This window comes from Nomascus leucogenys, chromosome 8 (assembly GCF_006542625.1).
Source record: "Nomascus leucogenys isolate Asia chromosome 8, Asia_NLE_v1, whole genome shotgun sequence".
NCBI lineage: Eukaryota > Metazoa > Chordata > Mammalia > Primates > Hylobatidae > Nomascus > Nomascus leucogenys.
Genome location: NC_044388.1, coordinates 41,618,392 through 41,644,698, shown reverse-complemented (window position 1 = coordinate 41,644,698; position 26,307 = coordinate 41,618,392). Strand labels below are relative to the sequence as shown.

The 26,307-nt window shown below is 39.0% G+C and overlaps 1 protein-coding gene across 1 annotated transcript in view; it reads right to left on the bottom strand.

Moving 5' to 3' along the window:
* KCNU1 (potassium calcium-activated channel subfamily U member 1) overlaps positions 1-12,222 on the bottom strand; it is a 151,878-nt gene extending 139,656 nt beyond the window's left edge. The window contains 2 exon segments of the mRNA XM_003269570.3: positions 9,209-9,328; positions 12,028-12,222. Coding sequence (XP_003269618.3) covers positions 9,209-9,328; positions 12,028-12,222 — 315 coding nt within the window.
* Between the last annotated feature and the right edge of the window lie 14,085 nt (positions 12,223-26,307).

The following is a 26,307-nucleotide window of genomic DNA, read 5'->3' as shown; positions in this document are numbered from 1 at the left end:
GGATATCGTGTAAGAATATATCACTCAAAGTCTGCTGGAAATACATGACAGTCAATAAAACTAAAAAATTGTAAATGAAGCTGTCTGACATGTCCCTTTCAATCATTCAGCAAATAATTAAGGATATGGAAAACACATATAACATAATTAGTATTGCTTATACATCAAGTATTCTTTCAAAATTCCATTACATGGTAGTAAAAATTGATCATGTACTAGGCAACAAAGAATTTCTCCATAAATTCCGTGAAGTAGAAATCATAAAAGCTTTGACATTCTTGGACCATAAATTTCTACCAAAGTAGAAAAGATAGCCACTCTATCCCCAATCGAAAACCCCTCCATCCGAGGAAAGTGAAAGCATACAACATTTCTCTAAATAGATAATGTATCAAACAAGAAACTAAAATTAAAATTTAAACAACTTAAAAGATGAATTATGCATCAAGAAAAATAAGAGCATTACTTGCCAGAGTCTCTGAGATATAGCCAAAGAAGTACTCCGAGGAAAAATTCGGATACAATTAATTTCAACTCAAGAAGCTGGAAAATTCGGCCAGCCCAGATGGCTGTTTCCATGGTGAAGGCTGTGCAAGATGGTGGGACCTAGCCTGGGCTTGTGGTGCCGTCCTGTGCCTCTGGGCTAAGTCGAGGGAGATGATGAAACTCTGGTCCTGAATACAGGGATACCCAGACTGACAACAAATATTACCCCAAGCCCATGGCCAAGCTGATCCAAAGGGCAACGGATGAGCTGGATCTCAGAAAGACACTCATCAAAGCTGCCCCAGCCAAGAACACAAGTTCTGTGTTGGAAGATCCAGTGGTCCAGTGAATTCATCAACACGATGTTGGAAGGAGGAAGTCAAGTACAGCCAGATCCTTCAGGACACAGACTCAGGGAACTATGGACAGGAGAAGTTTGGAAAGTACAACATTGCTTCTGCAAAGGAAGGGGCAAGTGTCCAGCCCAACCCCCACACCACCTTCCACCAACCACCGAGGAACTTTCCTGGGGTGCCAGCCTGGGATGGATCAGGTACACACCCTCCAGGGGGCCATTTCTACCAAGTCCCTGTGCCCCTCATTGACCAGCCACTTCCTGGCCTTGAAGGGGATGATTACTGACAGCCTGGACAAGGCATGGATGTGGATGCCAGATGTGAGGGGCGTTACTGCTAGAGGTGCTGGGTATCTGCAATCAGGGTCAGTGATTAAGATAAAGTGCCAAGTGCATGAGACATCCAAGACTAGTCACTGCTGGTGACAGAGGCAGGTAGAGGCTCCAGGGGGAAGGAGCCCAGGCCCCTCTGCCAAAGCTAACAGTGTGAGCCACTGCCACTGAAAACACCTGTCCTGAGGATGTTCTTTTTAAAGGGCAAGCTTCACAAGAACCATTGAGCAATGTGTTTATTACCCATTAATCCTTTTTGCCCTGTGGGCTAGAATTAGCTCTCCCTGCCCCATCTCCTTGCAAAGAGGAAATGTGGATTTAGGGATTCCTCCCAAGAAACTTAGGGCCCAACTAGACTTCTCTTTCCTCAGCTTGGGATGGACTTTCATTTCTTATGTTTTTTTTGTTTGTTTGTTTGTTTTTGTTGAGATAGAGTTTTGCTCTGTTGACCAGGCTGGAGTGGGTGGTGCAATCTCAGCTCACTGCAGCCTCAGCCTCCTGGCCTCAGGCAATCCTCCCACTTCTGCCTCTCAGTTAAATAGCTGGGACCACAAGTGTGTGTCACCATGCCTGGGTAATTATATTTTTATTTTTTGTACAAATGAGGTCTCACTATGTTGCCAGGCTGGTCTCAAACTCCTGGGCTCAAGTGATTCTACTGCCTCAGGCTCCCAAAGTCATGGGATTATAGGAATGAACAGCCATGTCTGGCCAGGATGGACTTTTGGATGGTAAGAGGAAGCAGTTTGGGTACCAGAAAAAGTTTATGAGAAAATGCTCATCCTGAACTGGTGGTGTAGCATGTGGTAAGTTCATATAACTGACTGAAGGGGGAGAAAAGGAAAATTAAGATAAATTGGAAAAAACAGTACTAAAATTAAGAAGGCTAAGGAAGATATTAATTACACATAACGTGTATGTGTATAAATTGTACTCACACACTGAGGTATATATATATTTACGTATGTAGAATTAATGAATAAAGCTACTTTTTCATGAGACTAATGAAACATATACATCTCCAAAAAGGCTAAATGAGACCAAAAGGAAGGAACATGATCCATGAGGACAGGGGAAGAAGGGTGCAAATTAGAGAAAAAGAGGCATACCAAAAAAATACGTTCTTTCTAATCAAAGCTGGAATTCAATCTGTGGGGCCATCAAGGAGACAAAGTTGTCTTCTCCCTGTTGGCTCCTCTTCTTTGGAAAATGACCTGTGACTTGCTTTCATTTAAAACAAAGGTGACTATAATTTTTTATTGTCCAAACATATAGACTTTTTTTTTTTTTTTTTGAGAGACAGAGTCTCGCTCTGTCACCCAGGCTGGAGTGAAGCGGCATAATCTCAGCTCATTGCAACCTCTGCCTCCCAGGTTCAAGTGCTGCCTCAGCTTCCTGAGTAGCTGGAATTACAGGTGAGCACCACCATGCCTGGTTAATTTTTGCATATTTAGTAGAGACGGGGTTTCACCATGTTGGTCAAGCTGGTCTCGAACCCCTGACCTCATGATCCGCCTGCCTCAGCCTCCCAAAGTGCTGGGATTACAGGTGTGAGCCACCATGCCTGGCCATATATAGACTTTTAAGAATAAAAGAGGCTCTATTAACAATTACACTAGGACAACTAGCAGAAATCTGTGTTTACGATCATCCTAGTTACAACATAAAATGTCATGTTGATTAGTAATTACTGCTTAATGCCTCTAACAAATATTGTTTCCAATAATAAACAAATGGAAAAATGGGAGAGCACATTTGAAATCTCAAGATAGGTGCAAGAAACCAAAAAGGAATCTAAATTTCCTGACATCTGCCTCAAAATATTATTTTATATATTTTTTTCTGGATTGAATTGTCATAATTTTTATTAAACAACATATTATAAGCTGATCATTACAAAACATAAAAAGTAAAATTTTATAAAAAATTCATCCATGAGATGGATTTTTCTTTTTATTTATTTATTTATTTATTTATTTAATATTATTATACTTTAAGTTCTAGGGTACATGTGCACAACGTGCAGGTTTGTTACATATATATACATGTGCCTTGTTGGTGTGCTGCACCCATTAACTCGTCATTTACATTAGGTATATCTCCTAATGCTATCCCTCCCCCCTCCCCCGACCCCACAATAGGCCCCAGTGTGTGATGTCCCCCTTCCGGTGTCCAGGTGTTCTCATTGTTCAGTTCCCACCTATGAGTGAGAACATGCGATGTTTGGTTTTTTGTCCTTGAGATAGTTTGCTGAGAATGATGGTTTCCAGCTTCATCCATGTCCCTACAAAGGACATGAACTCATCATTTTTTATGGCTGCATAGTATTCCATGGTGTAGATGTGCCACATTTGGATTTTTCAAATTAATGTAGGTATTTATAGATATCACTTATTGTTAGAATGAGACAGGGTTCAACATCAATATTAGCCATGGTTTATGTTTATAGATATAAGTCCTGAGATATTTTGTTTATACAAATATTAATAACAATACCTATATATGCTTATTATATGCAGAACCTATGTATATTTTACACTTATTAACTAATGTAATAATGACAACACTATAATAATGATTACAATGTTAACTCATTCTTATATTTTAGCTCATTTATTAAAATCTATAGATAGTATTTTTCATCCCCACTTTATAAATTTTACATTATATTTCTATGAGATTGTGTCAGTTTCCTCATGTAAAAAGCAGGTAATGATAGTGCCTCTCTTGAAAAACAGATTGTGAAATGGTAGTGGGGGAAAGGAAAACGAGCATGTGGAGTTCGCAGCTTCATCAATATTAGGAAGTAGAACCTAGGAAAGTTGGAGAACCGTTCCACCTGCTGACCCTTCAGAAACCTGTTGACATCCCTCCCTTTCTCACAGGGTGTATCCCTATTTGAAGACAGGATCTATGGACTAACCTGAATTCAGATCTAATTTTACCTCCACTGGCTTCACGAGCCATACACTTTACTATTCTCCACAAAGTGCCACAAGAAGTAACACATTATTTCAAAATTTATATTTATAGATACAATTATGGGAGGAGAAGAGTATCCTAAGTGGCCTGAACACCTAAATAAAATAAATCTGACAATGTTGCTGAGAATTTGCAGAGCTTTGAAGGAAGAAACTCATGGCATTAGGTACTTGCTTCTGGGGATAGGGGTAAGGAAGGAATTTAGTTTTTACTTTGTACTTTTAAAATATTGTATCATGTGCATGAAAAGATAAACAATAATACCCATAAATGATCGGTGCAGAAAAAAACATAAACAAGGTAATCATCTGCAAAAAATTTTCTAGGAAGATAGTGTAGTGTTTCCTGCCAGTGTTTTCTTTATTCATATGATAATGATCTCTAAACTGTCTCATGCTACATACCAAAATAAATTCTTGATGCTTGATGGTATATTCAATATAAAATATGGAATAAGGAAAGGAAGTGGAAAAAAACAAAGATAAAGATACAGCTCATCTCAAGGTGGTGGAAAAGGTTTATTTTATTTTCACATAAACAATGCATATAAAATATGAAGAGACTGATCTTTTCCAATATGTTTTATGTCTTTCTTATTTTTTTCTGAGGTTGCATTACATTAGGAAAATGAGCAAAAAACAGCAAAATAAGTAATTTAGTCATTCCAGACACCATTTTTGAAATATTATTTCCCATTTCCAAATGAATTATGATGCTTTATTTGTGCATTTAGTTCTTCTGTATACTAAGGTTGACAACTGTTGTTGTTGCTAGGGGCTTAATTTATCTAGAGAGGATTACACATTCACAGAAAAGGTTATGCATTTACAGAAAGGATTTAAGGCAGAATACAAAAACACAAAATGCCAGATTACCTGAAAAAAAAAAAAAAAAAAAAAGAAGCCAGAGAAGCCAGAAAAACAGAATGTGAACATACAGTAGTGCTTAGGATGATGCTAAATTAGATACACTTGCTAAAAATAAGCCATAATTTTGGTTTTACATTTTCTAGCCACAAAGCAGTAGAGAAACACAGTCAGTTACATAATTAACAACACCACAAAATCTCAAAAAGGAATAAGATAATTGCTTGAGAATAGGATCATATTTGGAACTGAATTTAGAAGAAAATTTCTTTCCACAGGTAGTTGATACAACACACCTAACCCATAGATGCACTAAACATCAAACCCATAGATGCCACAGAGTTGATCAATACCTTGTCATATTCTATTAATATTAATAATATAGGAAGACCTCTAGAAGGCTTGCTTTTTTGAAGGGAATCTTTTCATTTGACTGTTGGAGTTCCCTTCTCACGTTCCTTCTTTCTCTTTTCCTCTTTCTCCTTTTCCTTTTTTTTTTTCCATCTTCCTATTTTCCTGTTCCTCCTTATTCCTTTTCTTTGTCTTCTACTGAGTGGTTGCCCATGTATTCTCCCTCAAAGTATTAACGGCGTTAGTTTGTAGGGTATATAAAAAATTTGCTATTTGGGGGGATTTTCATATAAGTGCTGTGTCTTCATTGGAAAATAAAATGTAATGCTTTCTTTTCCATGACCTGGAGCTGTTTAATTAGCATTAGAGATACCTATTCCTTGAGAGTTTTATAGACTGGTCCTTGAAATCATCCAAGTCTCTCATCAAAGGCGCAAAAAGGAAGGGTGGTGATGATGATTATGGGTCTTTGACAACTTTGTTTTTTCCAGATATTTGGTCTGTTTAAATTTCTCCTTTTATGGACAGTTTTGGTAATTCATACTATCGTAAGAAATCATCTAGTTTTCAAAATTAATTGCATATATATATTTTCAATTTCCTTTTTATCTATACTTATTTTCTCATTTAAACGTCTTATTTCATATAGTTGTGCTTTTTCCTTGTTTATAGACTAGCTATTGATTTCTCTGTTTCATTGTTTGAAGTAATCAGCTGTTTTATAACTCATTAATTTCTATCTTTTAAATTTATTCTGCTTAGATTTAATGCTTTTATTCTCTAACTTTTTGCATTTGATACTTAGTTCACTTATTTTAATTATTTTTCATTTATCAAAATAACTTTAATGTTTTACATATCTTGGGGTTATATTTTTGGTGCAGTGATGCTAATGATGTTATATCTTCTTTGTGGTTTGTTACATTTATCATTTCAAAGGTTATGGTTGAATTTTGTTGAATTTAAACTTATGTGATATTAAAATTGTATTCCTAATTTCTACCATCATTTTCCTGGCTTACTTTTGACAATTCCTTTATTTTCAGCCTTTAGTGCCTCTTGAACCTTAAAATATAATCGGACCATGTCAACTCATGCTTTAAGATCTCAGACATCCCTTTACCTTAGAATAGAGTGATTCCCTTTGAGTCTTTTAGCTCCTCCCTATGAATCTTAAGACATTGTGCCATTTTCCAGTCTCTTCTCAGACCTCGCTGTCCCCTGCCCTCCATGTCCCTAGCATAGGAGCCTCCTTCTGGTACTTGCAGTAAACTCTTGTGGAGCTCTTTGCCTCCACAATTCTATTCTCTCAATCTGGAACTCTATTCCCTTAATTCTTCAATTGCTTTATTCTTTGTCATGATGCTTTAGCTCAAATCTTACCTTTGTAGAGATTTTTTTCTCTCATCACTGTGATCTTACTCCATAACAACCATACCTCACAAACACTTCACTCATATTTCCCTCATGGCATTCCTCATCTGAATTTATCTTATTTATGTATGTATGTAATTTTCATATCTACCCCCACTAGAATTTAAGTTTCTTAAATGCAAGTCTCTTGCCTGAACTTTCCACTATACCTAGAGTGTCTGCCTAGCATGTACTTGGCAAACAATAAATATTTGTTGAAAGAAGTAAAAGAATAACAAAGGAAGGAAAGAAGGATAGAAGGAAGGAACTATAAGCCATTTTAAGAGAACTTAAAACTGTACTTGGGATCTCTAAGAGGCTCAGTTATGCCTTTCAATGCTACAGTATTTTTTTTTTTAGATGGGGTCTCTCTGTCGCCTAGGCTGGAGTGCAGTGGCATGATCACAGTTCACTGCAGCACTGCAGCCTTGACCACCCGGGCTCAATCAATCCTCCTATCTCAGCCTCCTGAGCAGCTGGGACCACAGGTGCAGGCCAGCACCCTGAGTTAACTTTTAAATTATTTGTAGAGGTGAGGTCTTGCTATGCTGCTCAAGCTGGTCTTGATCTCCTGGGCTCAAGTGATCCTCCTGCCTCTGCCTCTCAAAGTGCTAGATTACAGGCATGAGCCACCGCACCCGGCCTAGAGTATTTATTCTAATCTAAGCTTTACTCCTTGCCTCCTGCTGTTCCAACTAGATAATCACCAGCTGTTATAAGTTAAAATAATAGTTTCCCTTCATTAAATAGTAAGTTTTATTGGTATGTAATTTTTCGTCATTCCTTTCCCACCCACTTCCCACATGTAATGCTCATATGATGGATGTTGTAAGTTCCCTTCTCCCTCACCCAGTGACCTTGAATATATTATTCCCAAAGTTTCTCACACAAACATGACTTGAACATTTGAAGACATCCTAACCAAGAAATCCCTGATATCATCAGAGAGAATTACAAAATCATTCTTCAATGGGTCATACCCACAGAGATTTCAGGAAAAGAGATAAAAAACTTTAGAAGACAGAAAAAGGAGAGGCACATTTCCAGATGATTCAACATTCCCTGCAGCTTCTATGAAAGCAGTTTTACTTAATACTTCCAACCAAGCTTTAGCAATTTATTATATTGGAATTAAATAGTAACTGGAAAAGAGCCATGTTTTTGCTAGTTATGAAAAACAGGATAATCTTTAGCTCACATGAACCTACTTCCACCATAAGACCATCTGATGGCAGCATACCCCTAATTACGAATTTCATCTTTTCATATTTTAGATCAAACTACACTACTGAAAGGATGATCAGGGCAATCTTCATTTATAGGGCATCTGCTATTTCCAGACAATGGGAAATAAACATTTCCATGACATAGTATGGACAGGAGCTCACTGTACTCTGGGAGAGACAGGCATGTGCACAGATAACTTTAATAGCAATGCTCAACGAATATTAAGGAAGCTAGAGGAGGAACTCTTAGCCTAATAAGGAGGTAAGGTTAGGATGCCCCGAGGAGATGATGCCCAAAGTGAGATTTAATACGTTCAAATTACTGAGATTAAAATAGGAAGTAGAGTGATAAATATCATAGAAGGACACTAAAGGCTAGTTTGCATAATGAAATAAAGAGGTCTATTGAAATCAAAGGAGAGGAAAGTAGCTATACATTTCAGGTCTGATTAGTTTACTAAACATTTTTTGAAAATATCTATGTGCACATCTATCTGCATATATAAGGAGAACCAAACGCTCACAACTATTGCCCTAACAAAGCTTTCTTCCTAATGGAAAGACTGAAAATGAATATAAAATATAATTATAATACATAATTAGTAATTATATAATTATAAATATATAATTAATTAGTAAATATATATGACTATAAATATACAATTATATAATTAGTAATTAACTATAATTAGTAAGAATATAATTACTAACAATTATATAATTACCCCATATAATATAATTACATATTATTACAGATAATGTATTATATATTATTAATAACATAACATTATTATGAAAAATAATGTCATAATATATAATAATATATAAATATATAATATTTCAGTAGTGTAGTTTGATCTAAAATATGAAAAGATGAAATTCGTAATTATATAATACATATTATGGATAATAATAATATAACATTATTAATAATATATCATATGATTTATATTAATATTATAAAATTATTACAGTACAATTATTAGTAATTATATTCACTCCAGAGATAAACAAAGCAAGATAATGGGTAAAGAGCAGTAGACACAAGGAGGTGGGGACAAGGAGGTGGTGATATTATAGATAAGACGACCAAAGGAACATCAGTTGTTTACCTAGGGAATCAATTGATTTATACTGACTATAATCACACCTATGGCTAAAGTTTGTTAGCAAGCTAACACTGAAAATGTACTTACCAACACTTGTCCCACAAAGGTCTGGGCCGAAAGCAACATTTCTATATGATCACGAAATTGTCCCTGGAAGTGGAGGCTTCTTACATGGTTCCTAGCGATGGTACCTGATGTGAACAGTTCCTACAATCAAGAGAAAGAAATTGATGATGTGAGCTGGATCTGAGAGAAAGAAATCTGTTTTACTTATGTTGATAGAGCCTCTTGTGATGGTATCAGTCGAAAATCACTCTATCTTGTCCAAACCAGGGAACCCTGAAGTTGCTTATTCAATATTTCATAAAAGGGATTTTACTGGATTTGCATTTTCCTGGTTTTCTGCACAGCTTTTTTTATACTGAATTCTGCAGTCTTCCTCCATGTCTTTCTCATGTATACTCAGTCCCAGACCCTTCAAAGTAACATCGTTGCAATGATCAGAATTGGGAGCATCATGCTTCCTTCTGCTCTGGGTATAAGTGTAACAGTTTTCATCAAGATATGTGGACAAAGAAAAAAAGATTACAAATTGATTTTTTAGGTGATTACTTAAGTGTCCGCATTTTGTGAGAGAAGGGGGAGGTTTTCAGCAATTTTGTGTTGCTTTTAGTTTTTTGCCTGGTGTTATATTCTGAAATTATAATCCTTCCTCACATTTATAGAATGTCTTTACTTATTATATTTAAATGTTACAGTAATCTCATATGATAAAGTTAGGCATGACTAAATAAATTTTATATTGATGTGGAAACCAAGGTATAGAGAAATTAAATGACTTTCCTAATATTAGGCAATGAGGAAAGGCTGGGGCCTGAGCTGGCATTCATTGTTTGTTGATAATAGTCTAGAACCATCACACAGAAATACACGAACCAACTAGGACTACCCACACCAAGCTAGATGAGTCCCTCTGACTTTCAAAAAAGCTCATTTTATATGAAGCCAGGATTTAAAAATCACTTAATTTTCTACTCATATTTTCTGAATGATAAGAAGGGAAGTCTCATTAAAAAACTCTTTGATAAAAGTTCACATCCTGATCAATGATTTGCCCTCTAATACACGTGACTCATGTCTGTTTCTAAATGCTATCTGAGAATTAATTTAAAAAAATACTAGGTATGACATTAATATAGAATACTCATTTGAATTCCATCATAAAATTGGAGCTACCTTCTGTGGAAAAACAAATTGGTCCTAAGATATAATAAAATCATATTTATAGATGTAATAAATGTTTTAAATGCACATTTAAGGAGAGAAATTTTAACTCTCCAAATAATTTTTAAGATAACTCTTCACAGTACACCTAGATTTCTGATTTTTTTTTTTTTTGCATTTGTCCAACTTCTCCAAAGGCTTAGAGAAAAACAGGTCACTCTTAATTTGATGTAACAAAACAAATCATTGAAAAGTAACTCAACTTGATCAAACTCTTTCCTCAAGATTCAAAAGCAGAATGGTACAGCATTCTGGTTGCTCAGGTTCACTTCTTAACATTTTGTAACATTTGCTAAATATTTGTAATTAAAGGGTACAGCTGGATCGAAGTGTAGATATAAATTACACCCAAAGTAAGAAATGAAAAATATAGGAAATTGACAAATGTACTCTCACATTTTTGTAATCACACAAAATGAACATAATGGAGAAGAAGAACATTGCCTGGAGCAGAAGACTAAGAAGATTTAAAAATCCTACAAATTCAGTTGCGCATTAACAACAACAAGACAAGGCAGAAACCAGGAGGCAGATTTTTCATAGCTATTTACCCATAAGTCAGTATCCCAGAATTCTTTCTCCAATTATTGTGCCACTGCTTAAAATCCATAATGTAGAAATAATCAATAGAATAAACTTATTTAGGAACAAAATCTATAAGCTTCAATATTGGATAATTTTCAAATATGGAAAACAAAATTGCATATTACCAATAACCTTAAAAACTTATCAATTTATAAATTATATTTTATGTAGGTTTTAGCACTAAAAGAAATGTTTTAAGCAAATTTTCAATATTATGATGCACAGGTGAAATGTATTGTGTTATGGAAATTGCTATAATCTATTAGGGAAAGAAAGTTTGGGAAGCAAAATTGGAAACAAACTATACAGGGTATAGTAAAACTCTTCGCCTTTGACCTCTGGTAATAGAACATCCATTACACAGCATTTGAGAGCTTTATTTCGAGTTCTTAAGCAATGCCTTATCTGTATAATACATCATTTATTCTCATCATCATCCTTTGCCAGCTGTTATTCAACAACATCAACTCCTGCTAAGCTTGTTTGGGTATAAGAAATGTCCTTGCATCTATGCCTGGATGGCACGGGCATGTATGCATGGGCTTCTCTGCATATGTGTAACTCAATGTGTTGTCTTCGTATGGTATACAAAAGGCAATGTACACGTCAGTACATATGCATTATGCATGAACAATTTATGAAAGCAAGGTTGACCTTGATGTCTTGTTCCCTTTCACCTCCTTTCTACGACCTAGCACAATTGTCTTGTTAAAATTCAAGATAGAGGCATGGACATAATGTTTATGAACCTTTTTTTCAGAACAGTGACCTCTGTTTCCAGAGCTAACATTAATCATTATCCATACAAGACATTGCTTTTTCCAGTGATGGGAGAGAGAAGATGCCTAGTCCTGTCTCTTCAGGCTTCAGAATGTGGCCTGAGGTCTGGCTTACCAACCTTTCTGAGGCACCAGGCCATAGAAGCTGACCCTGTTAGCTTGAAAAACTGAATGAAGCTTAGATCTTTTACTAAACACAAAACTACCCCAAACTCATCTCTGACTTCACACAGAGGGATCCCTAGTAAGGAAACTGACCAAGAAAATTCCTGTTCCCCTGATGGTTTGCCATTTTTCAACAGATCTCCAGATCAGCCTGAAGATCAACAGGATGATGAGTCCACTGAAGAAGGTCACAAAGGAGGAGAGAATGAATGCTGCTTGGATCTCAGTTGTGCAGGACATTTTTGGCAAGTCTTCCCAAGTTTCATTTCATAGCTTAGTCTGAAACATGTTCGAGACATCAGTAAGACGGAATTGCCAGGCCATTTGATGATGTCGTGGTCACCTGGTAACAATTCCAGGAATCAGAGTTCACTGTACCACAGTGTTCCAACATTAGGTGTGATAACCAGTGAGAGGTTCCAGGAACAAGGGTCTGCCAATCCCCCGGTGCCAGCTCATGGGTTGTGAATGAATACACAACTGGAGATGGCTGGGGCCTACAATATGAATAGTCAAAAAATCATAATCCTAGGTCGGATTGTTACTTTCTCTATGCCTTGAAGAAATCCCATTATCTGTTGCAATGATCAGCTGATTATCAGTTCAGTTAATGCAGTCAAATAATTTCAAATCAACTCCTTTGGAGTGAAACAACAGCCAACTATGTGTGTGAATGAGTTGGTTCTCTGTCTGGGAGGATGCCACGTGCTTAGTAGGCTTTGAAGGACAGAAGAGAGAAGTACTTTAAAGTTTTTGTTTATCCTTTATACAAATGAGCACATATGCAGAATGAATAAGTCTAGAAGATCTAGTGTGCAGAACAAAGAACATAATTAATAAAATTATTTTGTATTCAGGATTTTTGCTAAAAGAGTAGATTTTAAGGGCTCTTGTTACAGGCACACAAAAAAAGATTAACTCTGTGAGATGATAGATATGTGAATTTGCTTGACTGTAGTCACTGTTTCACTATGCATAAGTATATTAAAAGAGCATTTTGCATTTGTACTCGTATGCGGAAGCTAAAACAGTGGATCTCATAAAGATAGAGAGTAGATTCATGGTTACCAGAGGCTGGGAAGGGTGGCTGAGGAAAGAAGTGGGATAAAGAGAAGTTGATTAATGGGTACAAATGTTTGGTTTGATAGGAGAAATAACATCTAATGTTCTATAGATCAGTGAAGTGACTATAGCTTATGATAATCTATTGTACATTTAAAAATAGCTAGAAGAGAAAAATTTGAATGTTTCTAGCATGAAGAAAATACAAATATGTAAGTTGATTGATATCCCAAGTACACTGACTTGATATGTACGAATTATGTGAATGTATTAAATTATCACCTGACTTGAAAATGTGTATCTGTCGATCAATCCAAAGAATATCACGTTGTACTCCTTAATTATATACAATGAAAATCAAGATTACCTTGAAACAGAAAAAAAAAGGTTTTGTTTATTCTTTACATAAGAAAGGCATAGTATAGAGTGCAGGTATTGAAGAAGGCAATTTAACTAGTGTTGTCATTGGTTGATTGTTATTTCAGCCCATAAATCCATTCCACTTATCTCTTCTTTATGGAACTCTCCCCTTTCTTGCTTTTATTACTGCCCTGGCAGCAAACCTTTTGGCCCAGCAGAGGTAAAGTTCAGAATGAGAGAAATCTCTTTGATTTTCCCTGATGTTTTCAAAGGTGTAAGAAATGTCATGCCTTTCAGCGTGCACAAGTGGCAGGCGAAATGTCAGAGCCCAGTGGAGGGGCTAGTTCACCCCAGTTATTACGAAGATAACCTGACACCAGGTGAAGAGGCCCAAGAGGAATCATCACGCTGTCCTTAGGAGCCCGCCATGACTCCGCGCTGTTTGGCAGGCTGTTTCAGAAGATAACTGTGGCATTTCTTAGGACTGCTGCCACAGTTACATTTCCTGCCTTTAAGCTTACCTATCATTTCTACAAAATCCTGTCATTGAGCTAGCTAATAACAAAGGGCGATGTTTAAAAGAACACTGGTCTAGGAGTTAGGATCCCTGCGTTCCAGCCCAGTCCTTCTATTAAGTTACTGTGTGATGTCTAACAAGTCATTTGAATGTTCGTAGTCTTTTGATTTTATGTGGAAGATAATACCTACTTGATAAAATTATTGTGGGGATTCAAGAAGGTAGTGTGAACATATTTTGAAAAGCATAAAACTCAATATAAGATGCCATTAGCCATTTCAGTTCCTTTTTTGAATGGCATTAATTATAAAGAAAGGAAGAGGAAGAAGTAAAGGAAAGGAGGGAGAGAAAGAAGGAAGGAGGGAGGGAGGGAAGGAGGAAGGAAGGAAAGAAGGGAGGAAGGGAGGAGGGAGGAAGGGAGGGAGGAAGGGAGGGAGGAAGGAAGGGAGGGAGGAAGGAAGGGAGGGAGGGAGGAAGGAAGGAAGGAAGGAAGGGAGGGAGGAAGGAAAGGAAGGATGGAGGGAGAAATCACTTGTTTATCTCTTTCACATATGTGTGTGTGCGCACGCACACACACACACACGCACTTACAGCTATGTGGACAAGATCAGAGTTTCCAAGCAAAAATTCATCCACATCCTTTACTTAGTATTCTCCCTTTTAAGTAATGATTAATCTATCATTATCACTTTAATTTTCTCATTTTCTTCACTTTTACTATTTACTATTTGTTAGGATGGAGAAAAGAAACAGAGACAAGGGGAGGTCGCTTAACAGCAACACAGGTTTATTGGACAAAGACTTGCAGAGGGGGAACACCAGACAGCGCTGAAGCCCAGGCCCCGCTTACAGACTGGAGCAGTTGTAGGTCTGGACAGGAGAGGTGGGGCAGTATGGGTCGCTGGAGGGCAGGATGTGATAAGGGAAGAATTTCCTGCAGTCAGACGGTTAGGCCTGGGACCTGCCAGGATGTTTCTCCTGGCCCGAGCCCCTCCAGGGGAATTTCCCACCCTAATCAGGGTGTGCAAAATGGCAGGGGTTTACTGGATGGCACTGCTTGGGCTAACACTATTTTCAAAGTATTTTGATTCTGCTGTATTATGATGCATCCTGGGCACCTCTTCCCTTTTTGCAGATATTGCTCTATGAACACAAAAAGGATTCCATTCAATTTGAACAGGCAGGTAGTTTGTCCCTCTAATATGCTGTTATCATGATAATAATATTAGTGTCTGCAAATGAGTAGAAAAATGTGCAGGTGGTTTCAAAATCAGTCTCTTCAAACCCATCTTGAACCTAGAGTGACGAACAGTCCCTGTTCAGAACTGTCCCAGGTTCAAAACTGAAAGTCCAGTGACTGCAGAAACCGCCTAGTCCTGGCAAACCACAGCAACTGGTCACCTCGCATCCCACGACACATCATCTATGCTGCGCTCCAATCATACTGCCTCCTCTTAGCTATGAGGACATGCAAACCTTTTCCTGGTCCAGGCCCTTATAGCACAATGCCTCTGTTCCCTCTGCCCAGAGTACTCACTTCAGTAGTGGCTGCTATTTCGTTGTCCTTCAGTTCTCCCTTGGTCTCTCTTACGGCTTTCTGACCCTTTCTTTTATAGCACTTCATAGTACTCAAGATTTGTTGTTATGTGATTTACTTGTTGCCTGGTTTATTTTCTATCTCCTTTCACAAGATCGTAAGCTCCACAAGCAGGGGATATCATTTCCGCTTTACTCATCACCGATTACTCTGTGTCTAGTATTGCACCTGGCACATGCCTGGGAATGTGTACAGACTTCGTAAATATTTGGGGATTGAATGAATACATTGTTGATCCTCAAAAATATTTGTTAGGTGAATGAAATACTGAATCTGCATGAACCTTAACCCAAGTTATCCAGATTTCTCTGCTCCATATTCCCCATCTTTGACTGCAAACTGTTCTTGTGACGAAAGCATCATCCATAGTGTGTAATGCATGGTTCATAGTGTGTGTGCATGTGCGTAAGTGTGTGTGTGTGTGTGTGTGTGTGTGTGTGTAGTGAAAAGGGCACCTGATTTGGATCAAGTGTCAAAGTGTCACCATCTTTGCAAATTTAAATTTGGTAATTATGGCCAGATGCGGTGGCTCACGCCTGTAATCCCAGCACTTTGGGAGGCCGAGGAGGGCAGATCACCTGAGGTCAGGAGTTTGAGACCAGACTGGCCAACATGGTGAAACCCCCTCTCCATTAAAAATACAAAAAAATTAGCCAGGCGGGGTGATGGGTGCCTGTCTGAGGCTGGAGAATCGCTTGAACCTAGGAGGTGGAGGTTGCAGTGAGCTGAGATTGTGCCGCTGCATTCCAGCCTGGGTGACAGAGTGAGACTCCGTTTCAAAAAAAAAAAAAAAAACAAAAAAAACCCTGCTAATTATTCTCGGTTAGTGAGTTATTTGGTGATGGGTGGACATATGACTAGGCATAGCCCTTCGTAGCTTGGTAGCAGTTCAGTGTTCAGAACTTGGAAGGTAGAGAACTTTGAAGCAATGATACCCTTCACAGTAATTAAGAATTAAAAACAATAACTATTTTTTTGACTACCAACTGCAAGCTAGCATCTTTGTCGTGTATGTGTGTGCTGAACAACTACCTTATACCAAGGACTGGGAGCACCAGGGACACTAAAACAAATCTAGTTCATTCCCTCATAGAAGATAGAGTCAACTGAGGAAGACATTTACAATGACAAACTGCAAAAAGTGTTTAGAAAACAAACTAATCTAGTGAGGAACGAGGGGGTCAGGAAAGCTACCTCAAATACGTCATGTTTGGAGCTGAGGTCTGTAGGATGAGAAGCTTCCCAGGCCAGGACCACAGAAGGGGTTAAGGAGGCTGGGGTAGAGCATGATCAGGCTGAGAAAATATGTGGAAAGGAGAATGCACTTTTTTTTTTTTTTTTTTTTTTTGAGATGAGTCTCGCTCTGTAGCCCAGACTGAAGCGCAGTGGCGCAGTCTCGGCTCACTGCAAGCTCCGCCTCCCGGCTTCACGCCATTCTCCTGCCTCAGCCTCCCGAGTACCTGGGACTCCAGGCACCCACCACCACGCCCGGCTAATTTTTTGTATTTTTAGTAGAGACGGGGTTTCACCTTGTTAGCCAGGATGGTCTCCATCTCCCGACGTTGTAATCCGCCCGCCTCGGCCTCCCAAAGTGCTGAAGTGCATTAATCATCGGCCAGATGGAACGCAGTGACCCAAGAGAAGGCTGGGCATGTACAAACGTGTTGCAGGACTTTTCCTTAGTTCGGCTAAAGACGGGGTCCTTGTCCATCCCATGGCCATGAAAATTTAGGCTCGTAGATGGTTTGAATGGTGGGTAGGAGAGAGTTGTATTGAGTGAAGAGGAAGAAAAAGGGGCTCGAATCAGGATCTCTCACAAGGCGAGTCCCTGCTAGAAGGCCTCCCGCCTGCAGCTTGAATCCCAGGTTCCACACAGGAAGAGGAGGGGCCAGGCTCCTCCCTGCGCCAAAGGGCATGAACTTCTGTGTCTCCACCCCAGTGCGCATTCCTCCTAGTGCGCAGGCTGGTTGGAGGTTTTCCGGAGACCGCTTCCAACCTGGCTGTCTCAAAGAGAACCAGATTATGCAAGGCTTTGTGTTCCAGCTTAGGCTAAACCAAGAACAACTTTATCCTAAGGTCAAGAGGAAATATTTGATAGGTTCTAAAGAAGGGAGGTAAGTGATTGCATTTCTATTGTAAAAGCATCACACTGGTTTTCATGCAGAGACAGCTGGTCTCGACAGTGACAGGACGCTAGTCCTGATGGGATGGGGCTGGTGGGATGAGACACAAGTGGGCAGGTGTGAGTGATGTCGGGGAAAAGTCAGTATTTAGGACATGAGGGCCAGGAAGCCTCAAAGCTGATCCTGGGTCTCTGAGTGGTTCCGGGGGCTTTTCACTGCTATGCCTTTAATAGTAAATCTAAGAAATGAAGACTGTGCTACGGAATCTTTTCTTTTTTTTTTTTCTTTTTTTTTTTTTTTAGTTCAGATGAATTTTTTAACGTGTCAGTGATTTGATTAGAAAAATTGCTTCACTTTGTACACATTTCTGTAATTTACCTCTGGGCACTCAAATATTCTGCAAAATTATACTTTATAATGGGATTGAATAAATGTTTAATTTTAAAAACTTACTCTCTTCAAGAAACATGCCATATCTGAGAAAGGAAAGTAAGAATTACATTTTTAAGTGTAGATAGCAGCACTCACGAATGTGTGTGTGTGTGTGTGTGTGTGTGTGTGTGTTTGCAACGCTTCCGGAAGTAATAAATTATATTGTAATGTTGCCTTTTTAAGTGCCTAAATCCATCCATTGCCCTTAATGCCATAACCCCACATTTCTCTATTTCTACAAGCAGAGCTTTTTTTTATGTCCTCAGAGCACATTCATACCATTGGGAAATTGCACTGTTGAGAAATGCTAGGCCTCAATCCTCAATTCATGCAGCCGGTCAATGGCAGAAGCAGGTCTGAAGTTGGGGGTGGAAATGGCTGTAATGCCACAGAGCACTAGAGTCTTGGCGAAAGCCCATCACAGCCAGCTGCTTCCAGGGAAATATCTCCTTGCTGAGTTCTTATATCTCTCACTAAGGAAATTGATTTAAAGATTACAGCTTCAGTTTCTCAAGGTGTGTACATGGAGTTATTTAAGTCACCAAGTCTTTACCTTAGACCTCCTTAAGGATTCATTTTTGGTTTAACCCCTCTTTTTACATTTCACCAATAGGGTACATAACATATTAATTACTTTCAGAGAAGTTTCTTTTTGAGGGAACATTTTTATTTTTTCTACAGAGTCTCGCTCTGTCACCCAGGCTGGAGTGCAGTGGTGCGATCTCAGCTCTCTGTAACCTCCGCCTCCCAGGTTCAAGTGATTCTCCTGCCTCAGCCTCCTAAGTAGCTGGGATTATAGGCACACACTACCACGCCCAGCTAATGAGGGAACATAATTCAATCCATATTTTGTTTAGCCCCATGACCTATTGAGACTTACCCTTTGAAAAAGGCACTCTATTTTCTCTGCAGTCTGTTGTTCCGTTTATTCTAAATGGACAAACCGTAGCAAGATGTTTCACTGTGATATAAATGTTAACCCAATAGCAGGATGTCTGTGATGCTCTGTTGTGCATATGGATCTGCTTTTAGAAACTAACAACCCTCGAAAGAGTATTACAAACCATATAATGCATTTAAAATCCATATGGAAACCCTGAGTTTTATTTGTATTTTTGTTGAATTTGTTAATATACTTCTGAAATATAAGACTCAGAACAAGTTTCTTATGCTCCCTGAAGCATAGTTTTCTCATCAGTGTAAAGAAGAGTCTGAACTCATCTCTGAGATCACTTCTGGCATTGACATACTACCAATCTTTTATTCTGTAATCTGAGATTATTTCTGTAACAGACTGTAAACATCTTACCATATTTCTAGAATCTGACCTCATTCTCCAAATGGACTCTTTTAAAAAATGAACACAAAGGAAGATGCATCATTTCTGAATGGCTTTTTATTGAAGGCATCCCCTTTAATAACGTAACTTGAAATCCAATTTGGTTTCTTTTTAGATCTCACGGAATTACTTTTTTTTCATAGAGAGGATGTGGTTACCTTGGCCACTGTCTCTGATTTCATCTCTAACGCCATGGCCTTGTTCCCTATGTGGTCTGATTTAAAATATCCTGACTGGCGTGACAGAAAGATCGTCTCTTACCATTGCTCTCCCTAGTCTCTCAATTCCTTTTTTCTCACCAATTTGCTTTCTGCAGTACTACAGAGCTGTGCCTCATTTTGAGTGTTTGCAAAGTGCATTTGTATGTTCATACCTATATCAAATACATGGGGATATTACTTGGGTCTATTGCTAAATACAAAGTAAAGCATTTCTCAGTTTCTTTAATTTTTGGATTTGCGATTCCTAATTTTTTGTATTAAATATTTGAATAGTGGTGTTCATAAATTGTGGTACAAATTCAACAAAAGTTAAAACATGAGTCTTCTCCATTCAGCCAGTAGATGGAAGTATTTCATAGGGAATTAGCAAGCAGAAAGCTTTTGTTGTTTTGGGGCTTTTTTGGTGTTTTGTTTTGTTTTGTTGGTGGAGGGGGTATTTTTTGTTTATTTATTTTTTAAAGAAGATAGAGGAACCTGTCTGGTAAAAAAGTGGAAAGGGTAAATGAATAAGAAAAAATAAAAGACTAAGAGAGGGGCACCCAATCCCATAACATGCAGGGCTTCCAAACTCGTTCAGCCTCAGCAAAAACCTGTTTTCTGTTCAGGCTCTGTCTATTGTCTTCTGTGATTTTGTTCCTTTTGAGAGAATAGGAGGATAAATTAAACTGTTGATAACTCTGGAGCTTTTTTGTTTTAAATATACTCTCTATAGATCCTTGAGAGTCTTAAAAATCTTTTCATGAGAATGAATAATGCAATCAGTCTCTTCAGCAATCAGGCCAGCTGAGCATCAAGCTGGTGATTTTATTGGAATGCTTAATGTCCACCACAAAGCAGAGTGAAGGAGACAGCAGTGGAGGCTCACTGTTGGCAGTTCTGACCAGCAACTCTGGCCAAGCTTCTGATGCCAGCCCTTTGCCCATCCTCTCTATCGCTCCTGTTTGGAATTAGTGGTCTATCATTAAAAGACTAAAGCAAATCACGAAGCATTGGCCCAGTGGCTGGTTGCATTATTTCCATGGGTGCTGTGTGAATGTGTTTCCAAAATCCTAATTACAATGAACTGTGTATTTGTTTGAGTCCCAACATGAGGCTTAGGTTAAAAAACAGTTGTCACCCCCCAACAGCATAGGAGATGAAAGCCATCTTTTCTGTATCAGATCTTGTTGAATTGGCACGTTCATGCAAACACTCCTCTCCACAGCCTCCTGTCTCCTTGTGAGCTCTGGCAGGGGTTGAAAGGACTGGCTGTTAGGTCCATCTTTGGTTTGAGGACAGCCCAGTAGTTTTTCAATTAAGAGAGAAACTAAAACACCATAGATAAAATAACTCTCCATAATAAAATTTATTTTAATTCACATATTTACAAGAAAATACAAACAAATGCTATAAGGTGCATGCACGAGGCAAATGAAATACCCTGAAACTGATTAACATATTCTTATTATTATTATACTTTAAGTTTTAGGGTACATGTGCACAATGTGCAGGTTTGTTACATATGTATACATGTGCCATGTTGGTGTGCTGCACCCATTAACTCGCCATTTACATTAGGTATATCTCCTAATGCTATCCCTCCCCACTCCCCCGAACCCCACAACAGGCCCCAGTGTGTGATGTTCCCCTTCTTGTGTCCATGTGTTCTCATTGTTCAATTCCCACCTATGAGTGAGAACACGCAGTGTTTGTTTTTTTTGTCCTTGAGATAGTTTGCTGAGAATGATGGTTTCCAGCTTCATCCATGTCCCTACAAAGGACATGAACTCATCATTTTTTATGGCTGCATAGTATTCCATGGTGTATATGTGCCACATTTTCTTAACCCACTCTATCATTGTTGGACCTTTGGGTTGGTTCCAAGTCTTTGCTATTGTGAATAGTGCTGCAATAAACATACATGTGCATGTGCCTTTATAGCAGCATGATTTATAATCCTTTGGGTATATACCCAGTAATGGGATGGCTGGGTCCAGTGGTATTTCTAGTTCTAGATCCTTGAGGAATTGCCACACTGACTTCCACAATGGTTGAACTAGTTTACAGTCCTTCCAACAGTGTAAAAGTGTTCCTATTTCTCCACATGCTCTCCAGCACCTGTTGTTTCCTGACTTTTTAATGATGGCCATTCTAACTGGTGTGAGATGGTATCTCATTGTGGTTTTGATTTGCATTTCTCTGATGGCCAGTGATGATGAGCATTTTTTCATGTGTCTTTTGGCTGCATAAATGTCTTCTTTTGAGAAGTGTCTGTTCATATCCTTCTAATTAAACTAAAGAGCTTCTGCACAGCAAAAGAAACTACCATCAGAGTGAACAGGCAACCTACAGAATGGGAGAAAATTTTTGCAGTCTACTCATCTGACAAAGGGCTAATATCCAGAATCTACAAAGAACTCAAACAAATTTACATGATTAACATATTCTTATGCAGAGCTTTACTTATTCACCCAGCTTTGTTCTTTCTCCCATCAAAGGGTAATGTTGCCTTCCTTACTGGTATTTCTGACTTTCTTCATCAGTATTGTGATTTTAATTGCATTTGTCTAAAAACTGCCTTTCTATGCAATGCCCTTGATGTGGAGCTGTTTGCATTAATACATTTATTTTCTTTTTTCAGCATGTCCTTGAAGTATGGGTCTTTGGAATATAAAATGCAAAAATATATAGATAAGTATTGGGGTACAAGAATCATTGAGCATTAAATCTGTTTAGCACTTAATCCTGTTCATTCTATTTAAAAAGGAGGAAACTGAGACCCAGGCAGAAGAATTTGTTCTTCAAACTGTGAGAGCAGAGCGACCCCAATTCATCCACATGCATAGTATTTCGGAGAAAAAAAGAAAACCGTATGATGGCAAGCAGTCATAAGGACTAATGGTAAGCTTATTTGGCAAAACCTTTGATTTGGCAAATCCTCTGAGTTTTAAAATATCTTCTAATCTTATTTCTAACAAGCATTGAACTGATGGGAGAAAAGGGAGTACTACAGATGAGATAAAGATCAAATCCTTTGTGGCCAGGAGAGATAGTGAAAGGACAAAGCATAGCAATTTGGTGGCAAGATTTTATTTGCTTGTCAAGGTAGCAACTCTATGGAATGGCCATCTCTGAGCAAGTGACCCGTTCCTCTCCGCACGCACGTATGCTGGTATGCTGTGTCCGGAGCGCCCGGTGTCCAGTCCCTGACAAGCCAGTGTCATTGCAGTTTCTTCAAAGCAAAGGTCGCTCTTGGGAAATTTTGCCACCAGAGGGCAACACTGTCTAACTTTTGCTCTTAGGGAACTGCCAACACCCCCCACAACTTCCACCACTTCCACCCCCCTTCATAAGGAAAAGTTGTGTGGTTTTTTTTTTCTTTTTCCCCCACGGGTATGCCAAATAAACCCTTCAGAAATCACATCTTTGCAGTCCCTGATCAGAATAGGGGGAAAGAAATGCAGTCCTGATTAACAATGAGATACAGGAGAGCCCTTGACGACTTTCCTGGCAGTTACCTTGGTGCTCACCCCAATGAAACTGGAAGGACAAGTGTTCGGGGCTGTGGATATGAATCTCATTAGTATAACTAGGCAGGGTGGTTGCATGTAACACAGGTAACGTGTGAAAATCCAGAGAGGATTTAGGTTTGCAAAGTTCATCCTTGTCCTGGATCACCATCCTTGGATTTGTAAACTTAGTGAAAGAATTAAAAAATAAACTCGTTTATTGCGTTTCCACTCAAAATGTCTTCCTGAGCATGGGCTTTTCTTGCAGCAAAGACCATGTGACAAGATGATCTCAGTCATAGATTATCAAGGTCTAACACAGAAATCAAGACATAAGTGGGAGAGTCTTAACCATTTTCCCCATTTAATGTGCCCATACAAAACAAAAACACAGAAAGGTAGAAGGTAATTAACTCATTTTCCCCAGAAAGATCGTGGTGATGTTAGAAGGATCATCTAGGACTTTCTTCCTTGGCTTTGTGAGTTCTCCCTAACCCCTTCTCCAGCTAGAAAATAAGCTTCTGGGAGCTCTTGGTTTCTGGGGTCTTCTTCTAAACCTGTCTGTCACACACTGGTTGTCATTTTCCCTCCCTAACCCATCTCATATCCTTCTCACTGCTGGGTAAGGTAACAGTTGGCAGTGGATATGTTCAGAGTCTAGCACCCGGCCTGACCACACAACACCCAGATAACCACATTGTTATCCTTCCCAGCCACGGTGAGCCTGGGGACAGTGGCTCCTAGGGAGGCAGACCAGCCAGCTCTGCTTCTCTGTTTGCTGAGAGTTTCCAGTTTGAAAAACACACATCCCCATTTAATGGACTATCTAATAGAAATCACCTGCTCCTCGAATAATCATTGAACAAATTGATAGCACATGGTAGCGAGGCTTCTGGGCTTCAATACTACCTGGCTGATTCTAGTAGATGGAATGAAAACAAACCAAACAAACCACTGTTCATTGTTTAGAAGCTTATTATTCACAGGGGAATCACGGCCTCCGCAAATTGGAGCTCCTCTACTGGAAAGTCAAGAGCACCTGTGGCCAGGGGAAAAGTGCCCTGGATCCTCCAGGGAGGGCTTTGAGTCCTGGATTTGCTACTTATCAGATCTGGGAAAAAACAAATAACAAACAATACCCTACAGAATCCATGGATATAAAATACCTACCCTACCCTGAAGCCTCGTAGACAGTATGAGGTCAAGTTAGGTACCATGAGGAAAGCGCTTTCTCAATTTGAAGTATCAAGCCCTCAGTGCGACAGCGCTCAGGCACTCAATAATAATACAGCAGTCCCGTCATCCACAGCTTCACTTTCCATGGTTTTAGCCACCCATGGTCAGCTGTAATCTGAAAATATTAAACATGAAATTTCAGAAATAAAAGATGTCTACGTTTTAAATTGCACACCATTCTGAGTAGTGTGATACAATTTTACATCATCCTGCTCCACCTCCATCAAGGACATGAATCCTTTTAACCAGAGGACCCACGCTGTCTCTACTCCCTGCCCACTAGTCACTTAGGAGCCCTCTTGGTTATTAAACCGACTGTGGTGGAATTGTAGTGCTTGGGTTCAAGTTTCCCTTATGATACAGGAGCTAAAAAGAAATTATTTAGGCAGATAGGGTAAGAGGGTCCTCAGTGGAATTTCCCTTTTAATAAAAAGCAGTCCCCAAATTATTTATTTTCTCACAAAGAGCAGCCTGAAAAATGGAGCTGCAGACCTAAGCAAGCTGGAAGATTGCACAGGTGAGTGCCAGCAGCTGTGCCAATAGAAAAGGGCTACTTGAAAGCCAGGTATGTTCACCATGGAGGCTCCATCTTCCCTTTTGTTTTGTCACCACGTGTACAGTAAAGAAGCAGGCAACATGGCGTTGGCCAGGTAGAGAACCGGTCTGCAACAGATTCGGCTGGGGCAGTCAGCCTCTTTGCACACTATGTACGTGGCAGATCTGGTTCAAACAATTCTTTGTCCACTGTGCAAATCAGACACCACCTCCTCAAGGTAGTCTAAAAAACCCTGTTCATTTCACAAAGGAACTGGCAACTCATTTTCTCTGGGACCCCTCTCTGCAGTTAGAGAGCTTTTCTCTTTGTTTTGCCTATTGAACTTCTGCTCTGAACCTCACTCTGGTGTATCCAAATCCTAGTTTTCCATGGCCGTGGGACAAGGAACCTCAGGTATTACCCCAGACGAATGACGCCACTTCACTTATTGATAATGGCCCCCAAATGCAACCTTAGCGATGCTGGCAATTCAGATCTGCCAAAGAGAAGCCATCAAGTGCTTTTTTTAAGTGAAAAGGTGGAAATTCTCCATAAGGAAAGAAAAGAAATTGTATGCTGAGGTTGCTAAGAGATATAGTAAGAGCAAATCTTCTATCTGTGAAATTGTGAACAAGATATTGTTATAATTGTTTTATTTTGTTATTAGTTATTGTCGTTAATATCTTAGTGTGCCTAACTGATAAATTAAACTTTATTGTAGCTCTGCATGTGTAGGAAAAATCGTTGTACTGTATGCACGTATTGGGTTTCAGGCATCCACTGAGAGTCTTGGAACATATGCCCTGTGGATAAAGGGGGACTACTGTAATAATAGCTGTTATTTATTGAGCGCAGAGTTCTGTATTTAACAGTTTTTGCAGACTGCCTACTAAATCATCTCAACAGTAAGTGTATGGTAGTGTGAAAGGAAAACAAATCTTGGGACCCCCAAATCACTAAGTTAAAGGGAAAAATCAAGCTGGCAACTGTTTGGGGCAAACCAGCCTCCCATTCTATTCAAAGTCATCCCTCTGTTCACTGAGATAAATGCATATCTGATTACTTCCTTTGGAAAGGCTAATCAGAAATCAAAAGAATGCAACTTTTTGTGTCTTATTTACTTGTTACCTGGAAGCGTCCTCGCTGCATCCAGTTGTCCCGCCTTTCTGGACCAAATTAATGTACAGCTTCGTATATTGATTGAGGTCTTCTGTCTCCCTAAAATGTATAAAACCAAGGTATACCCCGGCCACCTTGGGCATATGTCGTCAGGACCTTCTGAGGCTGTGTCACAGACACGCGTGCTTAACTTTGGCAAAATAAACTTTCTAAATTGACTGGAGACCTGACTTAGATATTTGAGGTTCACCGTAGATATACATTGATCCACTTTAGAAATTAAAAATTTCAGGGGCAGAGACATTCATTGATTTGCCCAAGGTCTCTGAGCCAATAAGTGGTGG